The 15,966-nt window shown below is 37.1% G+C and overlaps 1 protein-coding gene across 2 annotated transcripts in view; it reads right to left on the bottom strand.

Moving 5' to 3' along the window:
• The window catches only part of DSTYK (dual serine/threonine and tyrosine protein kinase), a 42,360-nt gene extending 29,687 nt beyond the window's left edge, over positions 1-12,673 (bottom strand). For both annotated transcript variants that reach the window (XM_081324112.1, XM_081324111.1), the window contains exons 1-2: positions 12,273-12,673; positions 990-1,378 (exon numbers count right to left, since the gene is read on the bottom strand). In XM_081324112.1, the coding sequence (XP_081180238.1) occupies positions 990-1,378; positions 12,273-12,552 (669 nt within the window). In that variant the 5' untranslated portion in view covers positions 12,553-12,673. The remainder of the gene's footprint in view (positions 1-989; positions 1,379-12,272) is intronic.
• Between the last annotated feature and the right edge of the window lie 3,293 nt (positions 12,674-15,966).

The following is a 15,966-nucleotide window of genomic DNA, read 5'->3' as shown; positions in this document are numbered from 1 at the left end:
ATTCTTTGAATTACCGTAGATTAACAGTATCTCTAGCAGTTGGAAACCAAAACAATTTTATTCAAGCCAAACATTTTAAAATCTGGTTAAATAAATTCATATTTTACAATTCTACATCTTGTTCCTTAACATTTCTCTGATAGAATTCTGTGCAAAAATGACAAACGTGGCATTAGCTATTTTCACCTACTTATTTTAATTGATATTTCAATTAATTTCTTTTATTTAAAATTCCATAAATGGGAAATCTAACAATGGTCCTTTGGGGGAATGGGGGGTTGAATTAAAAAACTCTCAATTTACTATTCCTTATTATGCAAATACTGAATTTGTCCTAACTATATCCTGATTTTAACAAAAGTATCTTTTTCATTGATTGATTCAAGAAGTTCACAGAACACCTTTGAATTGTCTTCCATAAGTTGACTTACATAAATAAAACTAGATTAACATATTTAGTTGAAATGCATGACATTAAAAGCAATGGTTTTCTGTGCTCACATTACATTTCATTCCATATTAGCAATATTCCAATATGAAGATATACTTAAAAAATAGACTTGTAGGCAAATTTTCTAAGGCTAGTAATAATACAGTACGATTCTCATGTAAAAGATAAGACAGCCCAAATCAAAAGAAACTTTAGTATATATCTATAATGCACTAATACCCAACTGAGGAATACAATATTTAAATACAATAAAGGATAAGGAAAAGAACATTTAAATTTTATAAATGTAAATTCATAATCTTAATCGCGGATAAAACAAACAGTAGTTTTAAATTCAGACACACACATTGAAATTAAACTTAAGGGTGAACTCAAACTCTTATATTTTGAAAGTTGTCATTTGTTCTATCTGTAGAATGTCTTCATCTACATTCAAAATAAAAAAAATGTAACATTAATTAAAAGACTTCTGGCAAAACTACTTTCCTATGTTTAAACATGGAATAGTATGTACAAAGACATTTGTTTTCATTGGTACCTGTAATAAAGTATGATTCAGTGTAACCTCCAACTCTGCAATCTGATGTGCCAGATCCTCATTGTCATCATGGATTTCTAAGTCCTCCTCAGGTATTGTTTCCCAACTACTTTGATGAGCTGCCAAATTATGAACCAATTCATACTGTCCTGGTAGAGCTAAACTGATCCGTGTTTGTCTTCCATGTGTGAAACGAATTCGACGTCTCTTACAATTCTCCTCGCTGCTAATTTTGGTGGTAGGTAGCAGTCTCCTTCCCAAGAGCATGTTGAGTAATTGGCATTTGGCATTACAGTTTTGACCAAAGATTAATAAGCATGGGTGACAGCTTACTGTCAGCTGGAGGTATTCCTCCTCATGTCGGGGAAAGGCAATTGAATTTAGCTGTCCTAAAAAAAAAAAGCATATAAATATTATGAGGAATTTTATGCTGCAAGGTTCTCAGCACAGATTTCCCCAAGATTAACCTTCCCATTGAAGGGCCTCTTATAAGTGTTGGGACTGGCAATTCCCAGAATTAATCAGCAAGCAGAGCCCCTGCAGCTTATATTCCCAATACAACTGGAGCAGATGTACCCAACCTGTGGGCCACGGCCCACTACCGGGTCGTGGCTATTGGTCACTGGGCTGCCTGAGTGGTTGGCCAGTGCGTGTGTGTCAAGCGTCCCCCACTCACACTAATGTCACACAGGCGCTCACAATAGTGAGCATCGTGCAAGCGCTAGCTAGCATCATGAGCACACACACCCCACTTGCGCTAGCATTGTGGTGGCGCCCAGGCACTGTCGCCCAAGCATTGCGCAGGCGCTCATGGCCGCACTTGTGTCACACGTGCAATTGTGGCCCCGTTCGTGCACGTGCTTGCAGCCCCCTTTGCACACGTGGGCAGATAACGGCATCTCTGTCCCGCCCCCCCCCGCACCGGGCCAATGAAGAAAGGTTGGGGACCCCTGATCTGGAGGACTCCCATATTGAGAAGCCTATCTTAGACATATCAATTCTAAAGTAAGAGCAAAACATTATTGTGATATTTGAAGGGGTTTTTTATTATAGTGTAAGCATTCATGGATCACTGTCCACTTTGTCAAATGTATTATAGCCCTAAGAGAATTTTGTATATAGACAGTGGGGGTTTTTTTAACGGGGGGGAGAGGAAGAGAGAAATGACGATAGAGAAATCAGAGACAGCAAGCTATTATCTCCATAGAGGACTGGATATGGCTTAGGAGCTACTGCTCCCACAGATCAAGTCTGTTCTTCCCATGCCAGCAAATACACATTTTAGGCAGTAAGGAGGATAAAAAGCAGCAATCCAGAATCTTGTGCTTTTAATTTACATAATGGCAGGAAATTGAATAAGCATCGTTTCCACAGGCCCCTTCAAGTTTAATACAATACTAAAACTTGAATTTATCTTTAATAGTTTCAGCTGATGAAAGAGAGGCAGCAACAGCAAGGCTCCCATCCATAATGATATTGCCCCCCCCTTCTATTCCCTCCAGCTATCAGCTGTTATTTCCAAGGCTACTGGCCCATCCGCTCCATTGTGCACAGATTGCCTGCCTCCATATCCTATTATATTATAGCCTTCAAGCCATTCTATCTGAAGACAGTTAATCTGAAAAAGTGAGGAGGTATGTGTTGAATAACTTATTTTCCCCAAAATGTTTATTTCCTGCCACATTATCAAAATACATAGGCTACTAATAAATTCAGAAATACAAATCTTATCAATGATATGTAGTTTTTAACACAGCGTATAAAATGGAAACAAGATAAAATAGTTGCTTGGCATATTGCCAGTTTTTCAGAGAGGGGTGCTCTTTGAACACTCCTATATTCAAACCATGATTGTGCAGCTTATTTCCTCCGTCATAAGATTTCCCACTGTATCCCAAATAAAATTATCGGTAACCCAAAAATCTAAGCAAGGGCAGACCTTGTTAGCAGTTGGACTGGAATTAATTAGGAAATCCTAAGACTACTGATTAGACTGGGAAATTGAAAAAAGCATCCAGGAGGAAGGCCATAGCAAGCTACTTCTTTATGGCTGCCGAAAGAACTACATCTCCCTGTAGTTAAGAGGAATCAAGCTCAACTGAAGGGAGTCTTTAACATTAAAAGCGTTAGACAAAATTAGACACAGCTTAAAAAGTTTGCTATATTTATTTATTATTTATTATTTTGACTTATATACCGCCCTATTCCCGGAGGACTCAGGGCGGTTTACAGGGCAATTAAAATCATACCATACAAAAGTTTTTAAAAAAATTAAAACAATTAATTAAATTTAAAGCCCAAAATTTAAAAAGTTAAAACATTAAAACCCAATTAAAACCCCTCAGTCTAGGCCCGACAGCTCAAAGAGCCAAGTTTTCAGGTCCTGGCGGAATGAGCGAAGGTCGGAGACAATCCTAAGTTCCATCGGAAGTTGGTTCCAAAGGGCAGGTGCACCCACAGAGAAGGCCCTCTCTCTGGGAGTCATCCGCTGGCAATCCTTCACCGGCGGTACCCTAAGGCCCTCCCTGTGGGAGCGCACAGGACGATGGGAAGTTGATGCCGGCAGCAGGTGTTCCCTCAGATAATCCGGACCCAAGCCATTTAGGGCTTTATAGGTCATCACCAGCACCTTGAATCTGTCTTCAACACAGAAATATTAAGTGCATTTCTATGGATTAAATTATATTAATTTGATGTAAGCCTTACTTTTGTCACACTGATTATAGTGGGACTGGTATGCAAGTCTTTGGTTGAAGCAAGGTGCACATATATCAATAGAAGTTAGTATATCTGTACAGTATATGATTGCAGTGTTAACGTTGGTCTAAAATCTTGCAGGCCATATGAATAATAATGGCTATTATTCAAAGTTGTGGTAGCAATTTACTATTGATACACTACACTAGAGCAATGCTTAGGTCCAGTAACAATGAGAAAAGCAGGCACATTAATGTTCACATTCGTAATTGAAGCACAGTACTTTCACTTATAAAAATGTAATTATATAGAAAACAGAACTCTTTCTATACAGTTTATCAACTATAAATGCTAAAATGCAATAGTAGTATTTTGTACGCAGATTAATGCAGTAGAAAGCATATAAAAGCCAAAAGCATTCTGCGGAAATTAAAATGGAATTGCTGTAACACCCACAGTAAAAGGAGAAAGCTTTTTTGGAAAACCTGAAAACCAACTTTCAAACTGAAGATGAAAGGTATGTTGAAATATAACTTTAAGCCCATTGTATGCTAAACAGGTTAGTGAGTGTTTTTTCCTCTGCAGTTCATCTCTAAAACCACAGGTAGTACACTATGTTGACTTAATTTTTTTCACCAATCTAAAACTGTTTGCCAAGTTATCAAGTATTGTCAATTTCTATTCTTTTGGTAATAAAGTAGCATTTCAAATGTTTTCTGAATCCAAAAATGTAATTGCAGAGAGAAGATTTTCTTATTTTTAGCTAATGTGTGACATGATACCAAATGTTTTTGCCCATAGGCCCTGAAGAAATTTGAAAATCATGATTTTGCAATTGGAAGTGAATTAGTCAGTGAAGATCAAATTAGTAGGTTCCTTTAAAAAAAACATAATAGACTTTTCTTTTAAAAGTCACATTTTTAAAAAAATCATGCTAAAAGTTTATTTAAAAAGAACTATGCAATGATTTGCTTTTATTAAAATCAATTGTAATCAGATTGTTTTTTAAGATTAACATGAGTGATCTTTTCCTAATACAAATATAGGTTATTCCAATTATGACAGCAATTGAGACTGGAATTGTTGTTGCTAAGTAATAATCCCAGCAGTCCCTAGCGCCCTTATAACTCCAAGATATGTGAGTTGTTAAGCAGGAACTGATGGAAGTCTCAGGTAAAGAACATGGAGGTGTAGCATGGAGAGTTGGGGGAAACCTTGGGGAGGGTGGCTGGCGCAGGCTGGGTGTGTTAGGGGAGGCTGAGAAAGGCTTAGGAAGCCTAATGAAGGCCATGTGTGAATGCAAGAAAGTCAAGACATGGATGGCGCCATAGAATATGAGCACCATAAGGGCTGTAGGCAGGATGTTCCAGTGGGGCATGAGCTCAGGAATGCCAGGGGGCTGACTTACCAGAGACCTTGCAACTTTGCCTGCTGGCTTGCCCATTGATTTTCCTTGTGAGAAGCCAGTGGGGAAGACCACAAATAGTGATCATGTAACTGCAGGACATCACAACCATTATAAGTGACAAATACCCTAATCGTGATTATGTGACTGTAGAGGCACCGTGAGGGCTATAACTTAAGAGCAGGGGTGTCAAACTGCCGGCCTGCAAGCCGGACGTGTCATCCGTAAGTCCTGCCTTAGCCATGAAAGTCAGTTGGCGACCTTGGGCCTGTCACTCTCTCTTACCCCAACTCACCTCACAGGGTTGTTGTGGGAAAAATAGGAAGGTGTGCTGGATATATTCACCACCTGGGGTTGTTTGTAAAAATAATAAAGGTGGGAGATTCAATAGATAGACAGGGATACAGACAAAGATAATAAAGGTTTCCCCATCCAGTCATAACCGATTCTAGGGGACAGAACTCATCTTCGTTACTTTGCCCAAGAAGCCAGCATTGTCTGAGCACATTTGGCCAGTATGATTATAAACTGAGGCAGATGGAACACTGTTACCTTCCTACCAAAATGGCACCTATTTATCTACTTGCATTTGCATGCTTTTAAACTGTTAGGGGTATGTGTATATGTGTGTATACACACATACATACATAATTACAGGACCAGCTGTAAGTGCATATTACATATTATTCAGCACCATTGCAACTTCAAATTATAACTAAACAAGTGGTCACTAAGCAAGTACTACCTGCATACTGAATAAATATTTGACTATCCAATTCTAATCACAATTCTTACTGTTGATGCAACTTGCTTTGCCAGTATCATATAATTCAGGAGACAAAGGGTTCACAGGTATTGGTTGAAATTGTCTAAATGTGTAAAGACAGCAAAGCAGCAAGAAGCAATCTAGTGATTAAATTTGCCTGTATAGTACTGGGCAACCACCTTTGCTTTGAATAGATTTATAGAGGGAGACAGAACACTGTCATCAAATAACTCTAGGAAGATGGTTGACTGAAATTAATACCCTTCATGAATATTTTAATTTCCTATCACATATCCGTTGACTCATGGAGAAGAGGCTGTTAAGGTGTATGTAGAAAATATTCCACCCTGCAATCAACATATTTACAGATATATAGTGAAACCTACATAATTGATCACCTCCCTACATTGATCACTTCCTAAGTTGACCTAATTTTTGTAGACCGGACATACCTATATGTACACAATAGAATGGCAACCTCTCTATATCGACCACCTCTGTAAGTTGTATCTCGACCACCTGGACCTTGACACATAGTATTAATTTACTCTCTATAATTAGACCAGTTGAGTCCAGTCTGCATCAAGGGCAAGAAAAGTAAAATGCAGAATTAGTAGCAAAACCTTTCAAAAAGAAGATCAAAGAATACAATATTTTTAACTTTGATTCGGCATTGCTTATGAGTATAGACTCTTTTTCAAGGCAATGCCTGACACTCCTTGTTATGAGGGAGTTATATGACAAATATAACTGGACAGTGGAAAACTTTCTAAAGAACGTTTCACAGTTCTGCTGTGTGCTAGTTTAACCAGAGAGAAGCTAAAACCTTTGGTGATTGGTAAATCCACAAAGCAATGCTCATTCAAGAACCTGCAGCCCAAAGACCTTCTCATTACCCGGGAATCTAACAAATCTGAATGGATGACTGGTGCCCTATTTGAGGAGTGGATAAGATGTATTTGACCCAGAAATGAAAAAGGTCCATTCTCCTTATAGTGGACAACTGTCCGAGCCATCCCCAAATGAATCATCTTACAAACGTGAAACTGAAATTTTTGCCTCCAACACTACATCAAAAATTAAACCTCTCAACCAAGGCATAATCAAAACATTCAAAATGCACTACCAAGCCCAGCTTCTGCAGTGGGTCATTGCTAAAACACAATCAGATGAGCTAATTCTACTTTATTGTAAGGCTACATTAACAGAATTTTGCTAGTCTTAAAGTACAGCTTTCCTGCCATCTCCTTTACAGCCTGAGAAAAGAACTGATGAATAAAATTGATTTCAAGATCAAAAGGAAGGTAAAATATTTGTGTATCACTATGACAAATATGACTTGTATGTTTTTTTTCAAAATAATTATGTGAAGACATGGAATGTAAATTAAAAAATGTTACGATGGGATACAGTACAACTCTCATTATTAGGCAGAATTTCTGTCATTAAGGTGAATGCTTTGCCTAGAATGTTATTTTTCTTTCAGACAATACCTGCTTTGACAACTGATGTACCATGTAAGCAATGGCTAAATTTGTATGATAGGGGAAAAAAGTAAATTAAATATAAGGTATTGAAAGATTTAAAAAGAAAGAAGAGAATTGGATCTATCAAGTTTGAAATTATACTTTGGAGCTCATTTTTAGTTTGGATTAAAGATATCAGTAAGAAAAGGTTATATAAAAATTGGAAGCACGTAATCTGACATTTGGGTGGAATGGATACAACAAAGCTAGGTTAATACAGATTTTGAAAATAATTATCTCAGCTGTACAATTCTGAAAATATGTAATAAATATAAACCTAGGTTGTGCCCAAACAAATCTTTGTGGCTCTCAGGACAAGAATCATTTATAGATGAAAACAAACATAAATGGTTTATGTTTATGAAACTACATGAAACTAAATATATTAGAATTTTTTTCAAAGGGAATATAAAATAAAATCAAGAGAAGATCTAATAATAAAAGGATATATTGGGATTAATGGACAAAAAGCAGGGGAAAAGTTATGGAACTTTGTTTTTATATATAATAACTGCAGCAATATTATTATATGCTCAAAAATGGAACTGACTTCCCTGATTGAAGAAAAAGGAAATATAGGCAAAATTTATTGCTAAATAGAAATCCCTTATAGACTTTTTGCATAAAAAGAAAAAAATGAACTTATGATTTGTTGTTTTGATGATTAGGAAAAAACTAGATAATAGAAAAAAGAAAGCTTTTCTTTATTTACCATAGAGTAAGAGATACCTTTGAAATTATATTAGCTGCAAATAAAATTGGAAATTTCTTTCTATATTTTCTTCTTTGCACTTTTATCTTTTTTTCTTTCTTCCCTTGTTTCATTACCTTCTATTAATTTTTGTTAGGTTTCATATTGTTTTTAAAACTTTAATATTAAATAATAGTAAAGCAATGCAATGCTTAATATACTTAAATATATCTGTTGTTAAATCCTTTGCCTGCAATTATGACCTTACCACATGCTTAATTTCAAAATGTATAGATGATTTATAAACATTATGCACATCTTTTACTCTATATTCATGTCACGATTGTACTACATGAAGTAGCTTTCAATCAAATCATGGGTATTGCACACTTTTCTTCCATTTGCATGTAACAAGCCAATTTGTCAATAGATCTATTATTACCATTGAGGATTTCATAGCAAACAATGGAGGGAGCAACCCAGCTCAAAATTCAACCACATATCAATATCAAATCTGTGCTGCTTATTACAGGACAACCCCCCACTCACAATAAGAAACATATCAAGCTAGTTGATCAAATTAGACGAGGCTATCAAGTCACTCTTTACAATATTTATTAAGGACACAAAGGATTGAGATATGAAATTCAGGTAAACCATAGAAAATTACTATAATTTTGAATATGCTAAAAAAAGCTGTGGGACTTCAGAAATGTATTATTCAATATTTTCCATCCTAATTACAGTATGTTCTACAAAAATCATCCTAAAACTTAGGCAGTGAAAAACTGTAGCTTCTTTTATTAGCTGAGTTGAAGGCACTCAGCACACTTGCAATCAACTAAACATATATTGTTTAATGTTTTGTTACTATTTGATCATACTGACTTTATTAGTCTAATAAGGTTTTGAGGGAAAACTTTTGGAATGTTTTCAAGTTAGGAAACACTTAATTAAAAAATACCATCGTTTTGAGATTTATTTTTAGAAAGATATTTAAAGACATTTTTTCCACAGTGGCAGAGATGCATAGCATGGAATCTTAGGCTATAAGCTTTATACTACAAAAATTTATTTAAATATAACTTGAATAAAAAATAGCTGAAGTTATTAATTGTACAAATGTAAATACATAAATGTATAAAATTTAACTAATGATTTGTTTCATCATTTCAAGGAAAACAACAACATATGAACCATTAATGGTGAACTGCAGGAAAAAGTGAAATTAATCTTTTACAGAAATATTCTATTAATCTCAATATTTCAAAATAAGCTTTTTTCATATGGTAATATCAGGTTCATAGTTGCTTATTCTCTGGTTCCATCCACTTGCAATCATAACAAAAAGGTATTGTATGAACTAGAGCCATACCTTTCTTCAGATCTGAAGGTAAAATGGTTTTTCAGGAGGGAGCGGGGCAGGAATGTACGTTTGCACAGCTTTATACCAACTGCACGTTTTCCTACGATCAGATAGCACAAGTTGTGCATGGTCTTAGTATGAACTAGAGCAGTGATGGCGAACCTTTTAAAGACCGAGTGCCCAAACTGCAACCCAAAACCCATGTATGTATCATCGGGTGCTGGGTGGGCATGGCCCATTGGGTGGGCGTGGTGGTAACGGCAGATTGGGTGGGACTAAAAAGTTCAATCAATTCCAACTTTGCGAGATCTTTGTTTTCCTGCGAGAAGTTGAAATTGATTGGACCTTTTTTTTTTGCACACGGCGGCGGAGGCCTAAAGCGAAAAGGTTTTATAAAACCCAGCTGAAGGCCTAGGACTGGGGCGATGGCACAGGTGCCCACAGAGAGGGCTCTGCGTGCCACCTGTAGCACGTGTGCCATAGGTTTGCCACCACGGAACTAGAGTTTATCCAAATGCTGCAAATACACAAGAAGCATCTCATCTTGGAAGCAGTATTACATGTACAAACTTACCCAAGCCTTTGGCTCCAAACTATAACAAAGCACCTTTACTTCCATTACCCTTTCAGGTATTATATCAGTTATCAAACATAACTTGGCAACTACAGTATGCTGGGTATACAGCCTGTTTCTATGTATGTTTATTCCATCTAGCAACACTATTTCCCAAGGGACAAGGGAAGGAGGACAGAAATGTTTAAATTAACTGTTTAAATTATTAATAAATTGTTTAATACATTAAACAGTTAATAAATTATTAACTGTCTCATTCTCCCATAATAGATATCTGCACACCAGGGAGAATTTATACTGCTTCAGTTGTATATGCAGTAATTTCTTCAAATACAGATTTTCTTAGTATATGTTGGTCTACTCCATGAGGCATGAGCCACAGAAGTCTCTAAATAGACACGTTATGAGATAAGGATTTTTCCTTAGAGATGACATTTCTGTCTTTGATAGAGCAAAACATTCTACTGACCCTAAAGTAACTGTCAGATCAATTTTACAGCATTGTTATAACTTTCCTATTAATAGCTCTCAACCAAAAATTCAATACTTAATGTTTCTTGAAATGTAACTTACAAGACAAAAGGCAAACAGCCCAAAAGACTTATCTGAAAGTATTTCTTTTATCAGAAACATATTTTGACTACTCATTTACTGAGCATAAATTTATCACATTTTTCAAAGATACAGGTCATATATTCAACTTACACATTTCTTCAGAAATTTGTTCCAATTTGTACAGCGAAACATTATTCTATTAAGTCCTATACAGTGCATCTAGGCTTTGGATATATCCACTTATTCATACATTTCTTCTTCATTAATAGCTCTAGAAATTCTACCACTTCCAATGTTAATAAATGGATGATCTGTTTACCAAAATATCCAGAAGCCAGATTCAAGTATTTTTGGGGATCAAAGAAAAAAAAGGAAGTGAAAAACACACACTATTCTATTGTGATAATTTATAGTTATCTTCTAATCACTACTTGAGAGAGAAGTATAGTATTCAAGTTTGCTGCCTATATATCATGCTTCAGTATATTTGCTTCAAAAGGATGATGGCAACTTTCATCTTTTTTGCAAATTTAAAATGTTCATGTATTTCTGATTTGGTCAATTATTTTTCCCTAATAAGCCATACTTTAAATGCTTAAAATTTGCTTTGCTGCATAATATATAATAAATATGGAAGCCATTCATTCTTTCCTTAAATTTGATCAAACATCCATTAATGAATAAATGCTGTTAATTTGGCAATTGCTGCATATTCTCCAAATTTAAGTTCCCAGACTTTTGTTTTGCTGCACAATTACTGAAAACAGATCTACAATCCAGCACTGATGATGTTACTTAAGTTTGGGTAATAAAATGTGTGCAAGAAAACAAGCTCAGAGAACACCAAGGACTCCTCCTTTGAAGACTGAGCTACAAATATGATCATTAATCCAAGATATAAAGGAAGCACTTGCACAAGAATCAGGAACCAGGTGAAATCTCCAAACTAAGAGTTTTAAAATAGGTTTGTTTTGGGTTTTTTTAAATATCGTCTGTTCAGAATCACACTGCCCATCCTTCTTTAAAACACAATAAAAACTAGCCACGGGCCAGCCTCAGCAGCTCTTCTCTCAGGTCAGATGCCCTAAGGGAGAACACAGCTGTCATTTGTGCATTCACAGCAGGCCCCCTGCGCTCGGAGGTGTTGTTGTTGTTGTTAGTTGCGAAGTCGTGCATAACAGGCGTTATTAAGCACAGGGTTGTCAACCGTGCTTTCCTGCTGCCTTCAAGGCACCTCCGAAAACACTTGTCAGTTTCCATCAATTCTGTAGCTGTCTTCCACCTGCCTTTTCTCTACCCCAGGGGTAGGCAACCTCGGCTCTTTTATGACTCGTGGACTTCAACTCCCAGAATTCCTGAGCCAGCCAAGCTGGCTCAGGAATTCTGGGAGTTGAAGTCCACGAGTCATAAAAGAGCCGAGGTTGCCTACCCCTGTGTCTACCCGCTGCTCAAATCTGGGGTTTTCTCTCTCCAGTCGAGCCCACCCCCTCATTTTGCCCACAGGATTTCCGTAAAGCGCGGGCCTTTCCCGCTTCAATGATGGAGACGGAAAGAACCACAGCTGTCCGGATTTGTCGTTGTTTTTTTTTCCTAGACGTCCCGCTTGATGCGGTGCCGGGAACTGCCCCCCGCCCCCCCCCCCAGGAGCCTGAATGCAGGCTTTTCTCCCACACCGTCGTCTCTGTTACGCCCCTCACGCTTACCGGTCTGCAGGGAGGCACCCCCACCAGCAGGGGCGCTATCAACGGCCGAAGGGGCGGGGTGTTGTTCAGGCGGCTCCTCCCCGACAGGCCCAGCATTAGCAACGGGGAAAACAGTGGGCCCTTGGGAATATTTGATGTCGCGGAAGAACTTCTTCGTTTCGCGCAAGTTGTGCTGCAATCGCGCTAGGTGCCGGTTGTAGTGGCCGAACGTGCGGCATAGCTCGCGGTTTAATCCTCCGCCGGAGCCGCGGACGGTGGGGCCTCCCCATCCCTCCGACATTTCCTCCGCCGGGGCTTCAATTCCAGAGTCCCCTTCCCACCACGGTGGGGAGTCGGACGATGCCAGGCTGTCGCTGCCGCCTTTTCCCCAGCCTTAACCTCCTGCTCCCCTGCCAGCAGCGACGCATCAAGTCGCACTGCGCACGGAACGGAACCTTTATCCGGGCGCTCTGCCGGGGAGAGGGAGGTGGCCAGGGGCGGACCCCGTACGGATATTTTGGTCGCCTTGAACTATGGGGAATGTAGTCGAATTTGGGAGAACTTCCCTATTATATCAGTTCCTCTCTTTATAGGGCACTGAAAATAGGCACTTTTCCCGAACTGTATCCTGGGTTTTGTAGTTTTCAAGCTAAACACTGAAATGTTTTCCGTTCTCTTCCAGGGTTAACTTGCTGAAATTCGGCAGCAGCTTATTAGAGACTTTTTTAGGCTAAGTATAAATGGAGAAAAAATAAAAAAAACAGTGAATGGGAATTTTAAAAGAAGGTTATGCAGGGGGTTTTTTTGTTGTTTTTTTTTTTAATCCCATTTATATCCCGCCCTTCTCTGAAGACTCAGGGCAGCTTACAATCTAAGAAGCACAAATCAATGTGCTTAGCAATAGCCTTCATTCTATGTATATGCCTGCTCTGAATCGAATTAAGGATGAAGCAATGGAAACCTGTATTGTTGCCAATAATACAACATACAGTATATGTCCAGGTAGTCACAAGAATCAAGCTTGGAAGAGATGTTGGTGTAGCTAAATGAAATAATTGATGGATCAATTTTCAACAGGATTTAAACTTTTCTCCAATTGCAAAGGCTAGAAAGATAGTATACCTTATGAATGTATTATTTAATTAAATGAATAATTAAAACCCATATATCATCATACAGAAACCAAATAAATCATAGCAAGTCACACTGTTTTGCTGAACAAATGCATGTCCTTCTATAAAATTTTGGAAGATAATTGGCCTAAAACTTAGTAAGACTAAAGGAATAGGATCAGTAAATCATCATTCAAACTATCTTGTAATAGAAAATTAATACTAGGAGAAACAGAATAGTGGTTGCATAACAAAGATGTAGTAAATAATAATAAAGACAAATTAAAAATCAAATAAATAGTAATGAGATATATTACAGTTTCTTATATTTGGATTACATTGTCTCCTCAAAGTTATCTAGACCTAGACTACCACCTAAAGCAGTAATCTTTATGCAAATAATATTTTGGACAGTTGCTGCCAATGTAACATTATCACGTGATATTTTTAGGATCCAAAGAGTGGAGTTCTGATTTCCATGGACATACATACAAAATAACTTAATAACAACAAAGTTATTTGCCTGAACAAAATTATTTGCCATACCCATCTTCCTGCTGGTAGATGTAACTCTGGGTAATTCCCATAAGATAAAAAAGGAATCCTTTATTCCTACTTCATTTTGAATGACCTTCAGTACCTCTTGGTCATTATGACCTCAGCTGAGCTGAAAGGATAATTTGTGCAAAAAGTGCTGTACCATAAAATTCCATGTTTGTGGATCATTCAGTTTTCTTTTTTAACTGAAGAAAATGCTATTAGGAGAAAACATTTCTCCCAATATTAAAACAGTTATATCTGCTTAACTGATTGGCTTGAATGTTGTATCAATGCAAATAAAAACAGAACCAAATCTCATAATTATGCACAGTGCTTAATAAATTTTAAATGAATGTGCATGGGACTGTATTTTTTTCATTCCCATCATCTCTTATCCACAATTGTCAGACAAAATGCTTTAAACATGTATCAATAAGTTATGAAAAGTGTTTATTCTGAAGAAATTAGGTTACTTCTTATCCTCTTATTACATGTCTTCTTAGTGGACATGTAATAAACTAGTACTTGACATAATAAGATAATGTTTTGTATACGTTGTCCCACTGAATTCTGATAACTGATATATGTGTGTGTGTGCATAATTATTATTATTATTACTGGGCCATATACTGGACATATTAAATTTTTGCATGCTTGCCTAACAACTAGCATTTAATCAAGGGATAATTTCTATACATATTAATGTTCTGGTGATAGTCTTTAACTTACGTTGATGTTTGCTTACTGGATCATTCCAAAATGTTACTGTATAAACAAAGGTGGTGGGTGACAAGTCCTTTTTCTCATTTCTTTTTTGCTTTAGTCTTCCTTTGCATTGAGGAAGGCTACAAGCCTTATGGAATCTTATTCTTTTTACACAATATGATAACAAATAATGGTGCAATACACTCAGTTTGCACTCTGGATCCGTTCAGGTTTCTTCTTAATCTCTGAAGGTTTGTTTACATTACAAAGTTTCAGTGGTTACCTGAGAATTATTTCAGGGTTGTCATTTAGAGACAATAATCCCTGACTACACCCTCATGGAATTCACTGGACGGTTTTAGGTCTTTGTGTTTCTTTATGGACTGTGGAATTGACCACTGCCCTGCACTCCCCAGGGATAAACTGTTTGCCTAATTGTAGATGAGGTGTCATAAAACAGACAGCCCTGATCTTGCTAGAATCCGTGGCTTTTCTTTTACTCACTTAGATTGCAGTAATTCTCTGCACAAAGAATTTAAAATCTAAGACATTAAAAAAAAGTCTGTGTTTGATAGGCCAAGATAATTGGTTGTCTTGGGAACTGGTAAATCAAGTCTTTTGGTCATCTGTTATATTGCAGCTTAGACCTTAGTCATCTTCCAACTACAAATTCTGTAAGATTTTTCAACATAAATAAAACAGTTATACATCAGCCTTCCCCAGTCTGATACCCACAAGATGTACGGTAGTCCCCACAACTCCTAGAAGAAGCAGTATAGGAAAATTCTTCCCTCATTCTGGCCCACACATCCTCTTTCTCCAGCCTCTATGTGCATACACGTACCCTGCATCCTCTTTTCCCCTGCCCCTCCTCAGCTTGAACAGCACTCATGTACTTTAGAGTAAGAGAAATGCAGGCAACGAGAAATTTGATTGAGTGGTAAAGTATCTGGGAACAGAAGTGCAGGAATGAAGGGCTTTTAATGGTCCATGGGGAACATTTTATTTCATTCACACTCAAGCAATTCCTTCCACATAATTGATCAAACAGGCTGGACAATGTCAATAATTGGAGATAATTTAAAAACATGATTTATGCTATTCAATCATATATCTGTTCTATCCTTGGCTCTGCTGAAATAGGGTTTGCAGGTTTTTATATTATTTCAAAAACCTAAAAAACAGATTTGGACAAGTTGATAATGGGTCTAAAGAAAAAAATGTATACATTTTAAAAGATAAATTATTTCAAATTGATGGTAACTCTCTAACTTTATGTTGCAAATATTCCAAAACAGATAATTGATTCTTTCTTTTAACAATAAGCTTCAGACTATAAATATTTTGAAGGCTCACCT

The sequence above is a fragment of the Vipera berus genome (genome assembly GCF_964194415.1).
Source record: "Vipera berus genome assembly, chromosome: 3".
Classification (NCBI taxonomy): domain Eukaryota; kingdom Metazoa; phylum Chordata; class Lepidosauria; order Squamata; family Viperidae; genus Vipera; species Vipera berus.
The sequence above is the reverse complement of the archived record's forward strand: the minus strand, read 5'-3'. Positions and strand labels throughout refer to the sequence as shown.